This window comes from Hyaena hyaena, unplaced genomic scaffold (genome assembly GCF_003009895.1).
Source record: "Hyaena hyaena isolate Hyena2069 unplaced genomic scaffold, ASM300989v1 scaffold_339, whole genome shotgun sequence".
Taxonomy (NCBI): Eukaryota; Metazoa; Chordata; class Mammalia; order Carnivora; family Hyaenidae; genus Hyaena; species Hyaena hyaena.
The window spans coordinates 204,969-215,319 of record NW_024080971.1 but is presented as its reverse complement, the minus strand read 5'-3'; the positions used below and the strand labels follow the sequence as shown (position 1 = coordinate 215,319).

Genomic DNA, 10,351 nt, shown 5'->3' with positions numbered 1-10,351 from the left:
AAAAAAAAAAAAAAAAAAAAAAAGGAGATAGAGATCAACACCATATAATGTTGCAGAAGTGTATGTGTTAGATTTGGCAATTCAAGTTTAGGTAGAGGTTACAAGAACAGTTTTAGTAGAATAGTTGGGATCGAAGCAGATTGTGTTTAATTGTGGTATTGATGAAAAGTTGAAACAGCCAAGTAGAAGCCCCTTTTCCCACTAGCTTGATTTTAAAATGAAGGAGAGAAAAAGTGATAGCCTGAGAATCATGATTGCCTCCCATGACTATTTAAGAGTAAAACCTTTCTCTCCCCTACTCATCTTCCCTAAAACAGTTTCTTCTCAGACTTCTGTCTACTTAGCATTTTGTGTTTTGCATTACAGCTTTCATTTCATATCTTGATCATAAAGCACATTCCCTTAGTCAAATAAGTTTACTTTGAAGTAATGAACCTTACTTTATCACCCCCCACCCTTTTTTTTGGTTTGTTTCCATAATATCAGAAGTAGCAGTGGTAGCAGCCGTCAAGAAAGTCCCTCAGTTCTATCTTCTAAGGAAAATGAGAGGAAACTTCATGGTGAGAAGATGGAGAGTTCTATTGATGAACAGGTTCAGACCGCTGCAGATGATTCTCTACGAAGTGACAGCGTACCATCTCTTCCTGATGAGAAAGGTAAGGTTCCTTGCACGTGTATGTACACTTATTTGTTTGGGGAAGCTTCCAGAGCCCTTTGGGATGTTTGTGGCTAAGCTAGTTGATATGCTTAGAACATGATTGTGTGTGTGTGTGTGTGTGTGTGTGTGTGAATCTATTAAGTGTATCCAGGTGAAACTATCTCAAGGCTACATGTTATGTCAGTAACCCTTGCCAGTATTTTAAACACGATTGTGTGTCATGTTCCTAACAGGAGGCAAAGTAAATCTAGGAGAGCATGCATGTGAATGGAAAATAGATATTAAAAAATTACTTTTATCCTATTATTAATATATATTATAATCATAAAAACAGAATACACTGTTAGAACTTTACATTTTAGACAATATAATAAGGATACAATTTCTTATAAATAATGACATCAGATACAGTAACTCAATTAAAATTCATTAGTTACTTCTTCCTGGATCATAAACAAGAGGTGTATCCCTATCAGATCATGGGGAGTAAATAACACAATGAAGAAAACAGAATTTAGAGGCAGATGACACCTTTAAGGATTTTTTTAATGACTGGCTCATAAGCAGTGTATATGATTAATGGTCTAGAACTGGAGTCTTCAGAGCAGAGTGGGCAAGGCAGTGTTTAGATAGAGTACAAGAGGGAGACTTCTCAATTTTGATTTTTCTCATCCCTTAAATTTTTGGGGGTAAATTTTATAATATAATTTATGGGTAAGCAGTCTATAGTTAATGAATAATTAACAGTTAATACAAATCTTGTTAACCAGAAGTAATTAATACAATCTACCTAATGAGTATAGATCTTATTATCCAGAAATGGGGTGCTGCTATAACATGAAAACTGTGGAAATGGCTTTAGTGTGTAGTGAGTAGAGGCTAGGAGAGTGTTGAGGTACATGTTAGAAAAAGCCCACATTAACTTGCAGAGACTGTTGTCAGGAGTATGGAGGCTTAAAATGATTCTGATGAAGTCTGATGGGGACAGAAATTAGGAATATGGTATTGGAGACGGGAAGAAAGGCAGTCCTTGTTATAAATTGGCAAAGAACAGGGCCAAACTGTGTCCTAGCCTTTTGTGGAAAGCTAAAATTAAAAGTGATGGACGTGGATAGTTAGCTGAGGGAATTTCTAAGCAAAGCGTTAAAGCCATGGCCTGGTTTTTCCTTACTGCTTATAGTAAAATGTGAGAGGAGAGAGAAATTGAAGGAATTGTTTAAAAAGGAACCAGAAATGGAAGATTTGGAAAATTCTCAGGCTATCCCTGTTGTAAAAAATGAGTAAGCGTGCTCTGGAGAGAACACCAAGGATGTGACTGGATAATCACTCCATAAAGACATTACCCATGGATTTAAGCAGCCATCTCAGCAGAGGCCAGGAATAGTGATGGGATTATACTAGCAGAGAGACTGCCAGTTAGGACTAAAGAGCAAAGAGATGGGATGAAATATACAAAAGCTTTCAGACTTCTGGGATTCTACCAGATGAGAAGTAGAGCTAGGTTATAAACATGCTTTATCCTTTCAGAAAAAAAAAAAAAAAAAAAAGGGAAGAATGACCCTGAGCGTGATTCAGAGATCAGCAGGGCAGCCATTGCTACCACAGGCCCAGACTGTACAGCCCAGTTGGCAAGGCTGTCTCCTCATTGGTTTGAGTATGAGGCCACCTCCTTGGTTTCAGTTGTCCAGACTGCCCTTGCTCTTGGCCTCAGGAGCAGACCATTTCCAGTGGTCAAGGAGATGCTGCTGCTACACAGGGGTGAGAAGGCAAGGCCACCCCAGTGGGCTTGAGAGCAGAGCATCTGGCCAAAGAGGGTCATTCTTGAGCCATAAGATCTAATGGAATTTGCTCTGTTGGAGTCTTAGGCTAACTTGAGACCCATCACCCTTCTTTCTGATTTATCCCTTTTGGAATGGGTTTGTCTATTTTATGCCTTTCCCACCATTGTATTTTTTTTCCTTTCATAGTTTATTGTCAAGTTGGTTTCCATATAACACCCAGTGCTCATCCCAACGAGTACCCTCCTCCATGCCCATCACTCCTCTTTCCCTCTCCCCCACCACCATCAGCCCTCAGTTTGTTCTCAGCATTCAAGAGTCTCTTGTGGTTGCCTACCTCCCTCTCCCCCACTATTTTTCCCCTTCTCCCCCATGATCCTCTGTTAAGTTCTCCTAATCCTCCTATATGTGCAAACATACGATATCTGTCCTTCTCTGCTTGACTTAGTTCACTTAGCATAATACCCTTGAGTTCCATCCACATTGCTACACATGGCCAGATTTCATTCTTTCTCATTGCTATATAGTATTCCATTGTATAGGTAAACCACATCTTGACCCATTCATCAGTTGATAGACATGTAGGCTCTTTCCATGATTTGGCTATTGTTGAAAGTGCTGCTGTGAACATTGGGGTACATGTGCCCCTATGCATCAGCACTCCCGTATCCCTTGGGTAAATTCCTAGCAGTGCTATTGCTGGGTCATAGGGGAGTTGTATTTTTAATTGTTAATTGTTAATCTTACACATAGAAAAATAAAGGATATAGGAAAACAATAAAGAAGTTATCTGTTAAGTTTCTTCTACAGGATGAATTTAACCCCTGCAAAAGTTTATTGTAATAACAGTGTTTGTAATTATAGTAGTGAAGACAAATTTATTTATTGAAAGTGTCCATGAGCCTCAGAAGGATTATATGTAACCCTCTGTGCCTTGTTTAATGTTATTCTCAAGTGTTTGCCATGGTGCCTGGCTCCAATAACTGCAAATATAGAATTGTCAAGTGACTAATTTGAAATGTCATGAACCATGGGGCACCTGGGTGGCTCAGTTGGTGGAAATGTCATGAACCATGACTTATAGTCAGATTTAACTTGTTTAAACAATATAAAATTACATTACTTAGACCTCTACTTCTGACCACATTGGTAGAATAGGACCAGGTTTATCCTCCCTCCTAAAACAAGTATAAGACAAAACATGAAATAACTAAAGACCTTGAACATCAGCCAGTGAATGCTGTCAGTTCATGAGAGATAGCCAGCAGATGAGAGTAGCACTGCCATTGCCCCAGCTCAGTGCCTGAGGGGAGTCTCCTGGCTGCACAGCGTGAAGCCCAGCAGTCTTTCTGAATCAAAGTAGAGTTAGGAGTGTGGAGAGACTAAGGCAACTGGAATTCACAGGACAACCAAGATCCAAAGAAAACCAGTATGTAGAAGAAAAGAGGAGAAAATCCAGGTCACCTTTTGTTTGGCAGTCATTTCTTAGATATAACACCAAAAGTACAATCCCTGAGAGAAAAAACGGATATACTTTGTCAGAATTTAAAAAACTGCTCTGTGAAAGACACTGTTAAGAGAATTAAAAAGATAAACCACAGATTGTTAGAAATACTTGTAAATCACATATTGGATAAAGAACTTACATCCCAAATTATATAAAAGACTCTTAAAACATAACAAGAAAATCAACAACCCTATTAAAAAATGTACATAAGATCTGAACAGACAATTCACTGAAGAAACTATACAAATGGCAAATAGACATAGGAAAGGTGTTTAATATCATGTGTCATTAGGAGATGAAAATTAAAATCAAAACAAAATACTACACATGCTTTTAGAATGGTTAAAATCCAAAAAGCTGACAACAAAATGGTGCAAGGATGCTGATGAGAATGCCAAATGGTATGGCTATTTTGTAAGACATTGTCCCAGTATCTTACAGTGACCCAGCAATCAATATGCCTAGGCAAGTATATTGAACTTAGGTCCTCACAAGAGCCTATACACTAATGTTTATAGCACCATTTTTCATAATTGCTAACAACTGGAAGGTGTCTTATGAGGAGAATAAGCAAACTGGTGTAATACTATTTAGCAATTAAAAGAAACAGGCAGCATCATTAATGAATTTTAAGTGAAGCAAAAGAAGCAAGCCCCAAAGGCTCCATATTATATGATTTCATTTATATGACATTCTGGAATAGGCAGAACTTTGGGGATGAAAAACAGATTAATGGTTCCCAGGTGTTAGGTAGAAGAGGAAGTGGTTAACTACAAAGGGGATGCACGGGAGAACTTCTAGTGTGAAGCAAATGTCATGTGAGGGGTGTCCTGTAGGGTTCTTTATGTATTGACTGATACTGTGCATTTGTCAAAACCCTAGAGCTGTATGTTCATTCACAAAGAACAAACTTTAATGTGTGCATACTAAATAAACACACACAGCCTATGACTAGTGATTCTAACTTTATTAAAGATGTATGGCATGACCACATTGAAAAGAGTGGAAGGAAAAGGAGCTGACCTAAGTAAATTTGGAAAATGGCATTTTTGAGTAGAAATTGTAAGCCTATTAAATATAAAAGGAGCAGTATACAAACTATATTCTAATTGGTAAGTGAGCTTTTCACAGGGGCACAAGTTAACAGTTCTTTCCATATTATGATCGAACAAATAAGTAAATGGATGTTGGATGATGGTAGGAGTCAAGTTTCTCCATATTGTAGAAGGATGTTAATTACACAAGAAAAGAAGACTAGAATGAATCTTGTTGTGATGGACTGTAGTCAGTAACACCAGTGTGAATCCATCTTCAGATGGATTAGATAGATACAAGAACAATTTTTGAAAAAAAAAAAACAAAAAACAATTTTTGTGTGTGTGTGATTATGTGTGTACATGGGCTAGTATACATGCATATCTTACCTAGCTCTGTTCACTGACACAGTGATAAAACAGTGATACTCTAACAAGAGTAACCAATGCCCATAATTGTGGTTTCTAGATATTCTCCAATACAAGAGGGCAGAGCTCTTTGGAGAAATGATTGGTTCTAGGACTGGGCAGGGAAAATACAAAATGAACCTGGAGCATCTTGTAGTACCAGAACGTAAATGTCCAAAAAAGAAAAAGAAGGGGGTGGTGCATGTCAGAGGCAAACTAGAACCAACCTAAAAAGAGCTGTCATGTTGTTAGTTAAGCATCGAATTGATGAGTTCTAAAAATTTTTTTTTTTTCTAAAAAATTTTTTAATTTACATGTCTTTGATAGCAATATTAAATGTTTTTTTTGTATTTTGTTTTTTACTTAGTTTGGCCATTTGTATTTTTGAAGAATCTGATTATGACCATTTTTTATTTTTCTATAGTTTAATAGTTTTCTAACTGGTTTGTAAGAACTCTTTATAAAGTATGTTACATTTTTACCATATTTCTTGTACTAGTATTTTTAGATAGAGTTTTTCCCCCCTTGTTTGTAAGGTAAGTGAATTATTCTATGCTTATCGATTGTTAGAGATCAGCTCTGTGAATTTATGTTAGGTTATCCCACAGAGAGGCAGCAAGGGCTATGAAATTGAATACTTACTGAAAGTTGTTACAATGTTTGTACTTGTTCTAAATTCTTTTAGATTCAACTTCTATTGCAACAGAATATTCACTGAAATTTGATGAATCTATGACAGAAGATGAAATAGAAGAAAAATCATTTCGATCTTTACTACCTTCTGAGAGTCATCGCAGATTCAACATGGAAAAGAAAAGAGGCCATCATGATGACTCTGATGATGAAACTTCTCCAGAAAAGACGACCCTGTCTTCTGCGAAGGTATGCTTCCATTTACCTGTGGAGATTACTTCATGAAGACTTGTGCATGTGTTCTCTTGTACATTTGAGGATACATTTTGTACTTGAATTCATTTGTCATTTCCTGGAATAATTTGCCTAAGATAGCAATTTTATATTATACTTTTACTATAGAATCTGCCTTTGCTTCCCTTACAAAGTACAACATATACTTGTTATTCTTTGGAATGATCTGGAAAAGCCTTTGAGGATCTGAGCCAATACTATGTCTCTAGCATTTCACCTGCTTTACTCTTGTAATACTTTATTCCATTTAAAAATTTATATCATTCTTCTTACTAAATTGTTAGCCTTTTGGGTAACAGGGACAATTCTTACCCTGCTTTATATCCCTTGGACAATACCTGGCTTATAGTAGTTGTTTGTTAAAATTTTATTGGCTGAATAAATTAGCAGATGAATGTTCTTCCCTCTTATGTGTCTTTTTTGAAGAATGTTCTCTGACATGACTAGTAGCCTTTCTGTGTACATAGTTTATTTTTATAAGCCATGTCTTTTTTAACAATGTTAATTAAGTTCCAAAGGCTTAGATGATGATAAAGTTGAAATAAAATCTTCACTTTAGGAGCTGAGCATGCCATTCTCAGGAGGACAAGATAGTTTTTCTAAGTTTACGATGGAGATGGTTCGACAGTATATGAAAGAGGAGGAGATGAGGGCTGCTCACCAGTCTTCACTCCTGCGTCTCCGTGAGAAGGCCTTGAAGGAGAAAACAAAGGCTGAACTAGCCTGGTTAGAGCATCAGAAAAAGTAAGTTGTTTCAGTGAACATCGTTTTCACTTTCTAATTTTTTCTTTCATTGAAAGAAAATGCTTTGTTTTTAAAGATGTTTTTGTTTCCTCATTTAATTTGATTTGATCAACCCAGTGTCTCAGCCTAGAAACATGGCAGTTGTCCTTGAATCTTCTTGCTTTCGAGACCACCTACTTGGAACATTTTCTTTGCCTTTTTCTTCCACCACTTAACTGATTGTTATTTTACGCTGAATTCCTTTACTGTGTTGTAAAGTCCTTAAAGCAATTTTATCTTTAAAGGACCCAGTCTAGGGTTTGCATACATTATATGTGCAGTAAAGTATTTATCTGGTGGATGGGCATTGCTACATACCGCAGCTGTTGTCCACATTTGGAAATGTTAAATTAGTTTAGAGATTTTATAGTGGTCGAGAATTCTTGACATTGGATTAGAAATTTAATCTATTCTTTGTCTCAATGTGAAATATTTGCAGACATCTACGAGACAAAGGAGAAGATGATAAAATGCCCCCACTTCGGAAGAAACAGCGTGGTTTGCTTTTAAGGTTGCAGCAAGAGAAGGTATGTCAGGAAATACACTCTTTAACCAAATTTCTCATACGGCAAGTTATATTGTGGCATCTCTTATTTTGCCTAATCTCTTTTTCTTATTATCACCTTAAATGAGATTTAGTTGACATATACTGCTGTTTTTGCCTATGCTACTATAATTACATAAATTGGTTGGTAGTCTGCTGTATTTCTCTTATATTAGGATTGTGTGTCACTGCTCACTTAATACACTATAGAGTCAAACCTGCCTTTATTTGTTAAATAGTCTTTTGAAGCACATATTTTAAAAATTAAGATATTTGTAAAAGATTCTATTTGGATTGAGTTTTTAGTCTGTATTTTCCCAAATAGACTTTTAAGACATACTCACTACAAATTGACTAATATTTTGGCTTAGTGAACTCAAAAACACCTAGGATTTGAGTCCTGCAGAGGTAGCATGGTATAGTGCTTAAGAATTCAAGCCCCAGGGTCATATTGCCTGGGTTAAAATTCCAAATTTTCCAATTATTAGTTTCATAACCTTGGACAAGTTACTTAGCTTTCTCTGTGCCTCAGGTTCCTTATCTATAAACTGAGGATAATAATGATAACATACTTTGTAGGGTTGTTGGGAGGAATAAATTAATACAAATAATAAAATTATAACAGAATGTGGCCCAGTGGTAAGTGCCAATAAATGTTTGCTGTTATTATCTGTGTAAAATTGTTCCTGAGTGCCTGGTAAGTATTCAGTGGATTCTAGTTTTCTTTTCCCTTATCGACCTTTTGCAAAGTACTGGCTACCAAATTGGATGATCTGTGAATGTAATCATTTAAGTTATATATTGGATTATTACTCAACTAGTGTTTTGTTTGTTTGTTTGTTTGTTTTTGTTTTTTTTTTAAGTTCACCCCAGGAAACATCATTGATCACAGGAACTTTAAAATTTTGGAATTTTTTTTTTTTAAATAAGAAGTTATACCTTTTTAATTCAGAAAAATTGGTCTCAGAATAACTTAAAATGCTTAGTTAAATACATAACTTTTTACAAGGTTACAGTAGCTTTCCGTTTATAAAGTAGAATAAAAGCTAGATTTACAAATATTTTCTCTCATTCTTTGGGGTGGTTTTCAGTTTTTAAAAAAAAAGTATTTGTTTTTGAGAGTGTGCAAGTGGGGGAGAGGCAGAGAGGGGATGATAGAGGATACAAAGCAGGCCCTGTGCTGACAGCAATGACCCTGATGTGGGGCTCGAACTGAGGAACCGCAGTGACCTCAGCTGCAGTTGGACACTCAACAGACTGAATCACTCAGGTGCCCCTTCACTTTCTTAATAGTGTGCATTGAAGCACACATCTTTGGGTTTTGATGAATCTGATATTTTACTGCATGCCTGCTGATAGCACATTCAGTTTTTTTTTTAGCTTGAAAATGTACTTGTTTCATCTTCATTTTTGAAAGATATTTTTACTAGGCATAGAATTGTTTTCTTTCAGCACTTTAAAAGATATTGTCCACTGTCTACTAATTTCCATTGTTTTTATGGAAAGGTCAGTTGTCTTAATTTGTTTTAATTGTTTATTTAAGTTTATTTATTTATTTTGAAAAGGAGAGGAAGACAGAGAATCCCAAGCAGGCTCCTTGCTGTCAGCACAAAGCCCAAAATGGAGCTTGATCCCCAAACCATGAAATCATGACCTGAGCTGAGATCAAGAGTCAGACACTTAACCAACTGAGCCACCTAGGCGCCCCATCTTAATGTTTTTTTGAAGGCTGCTTTAAAGATTTTTTAAAAATTTGTCTTAGATTTTTTTTGTAGTTTTACTAAGATGTGCTTTGGTGTGATTTCTCTTACTGTTTAGGATTTGCTAAGCTTCTTGAATCTGTTGTTTGTTGTCTTTCAGGTTTTGAAAATTATTTCTTCATGTGTTGCCTCTCTCCCTTATTCTCTTCACAGGCTCCAAGTAGAAATATGTTAGACCTTTTGACCATTTACCATCTCTCTCTTCTACTCTTTTTATATCACCCTCTTTAGAAACAATAAAATATATACTATGATTCAATTTGGAAACTTTCTGTTGATCTTTGAATTCATTAGTTATATCTTCTGTCCTGTCATGTGTTCTGTTAAATCAGCTGATGAGTTCATCACGTGATTTTTTTTTAGTTCTATAACATCTGTTTTCTTATTCTTTTTTTAATCAGTTTTTCTATCTTTTCCTACATTTTTGAACACATTATTTACAGTCATTTTAATTTTCTTGTCTGCTAACTAGATATTTGGACATATGTGTGTGATGTGTGTGTGCCTGCTACTATTTTCCCGTTATATTTTCTATTATATGATCTTTTTCTTTGCATGTCTAGTGATTTTTTTATTAAATGCTGGCCACTGTGTGGGTAACAGCAAAGGCTCCAAATGCTGTTATTGTCTCACAGAGAGGACTTATTTTTTCCTCTGCCATGCAGAGTGCTCAGCTGTTTAATCTGTTCGGGGACTGAGCTGGGCTACTGTTGGGTTGCAGAATTGGTAGGCCTCAGTCTTCTTCTGCTTTTTCATTGACCCTAGGTTGTAATCCCCTAGGGGTCTCAGTAGAAAGCCAGGTAAACTTATTTTGCCAGCATAAGAGACTGTGGGGATTTCTGTTCTGCTGTTAAGAGGTTTCTGGCTCCTTAACCTTCTTCTGTACTGCTTAAGAACAGGCAAATGCTTTGAAAGAGATACTGCATTGGAAGCCTTAGGCCCCCAGTTTTGT

The 10,351-nt window shown here is 36.2% G+C and overlaps 1 protein-coding gene across 1 annotated transcript in view; it reads left to right on the top strand.

Moving 5' to 3' along the window:
• CEP350 (centrosomal protein 350) overlaps positions 1–10,351 on the top strand; it is a 144,197-nt gene that overhangs the window by 75,836 nt on the left and 58,010 nt on the right. Inside the window, exons 22-25 of the mRNA XM_039249495.1 lie at positions 487–656; positions 6,071–6,267; positions 6,872–7,056; positions 7,535–7,622. Coding sequence (XP_039105426.1) covers positions 487–656; positions 6,071–6,267; positions 6,872–7,056; positions 7,535–7,622 — 640 coding nt within the window. The remainder of the gene's footprint in view (positions 1–486; positions 657–6,070; positions 6,268–6,871; positions 7,057–7,534; positions 7,623–10,351) is intronic.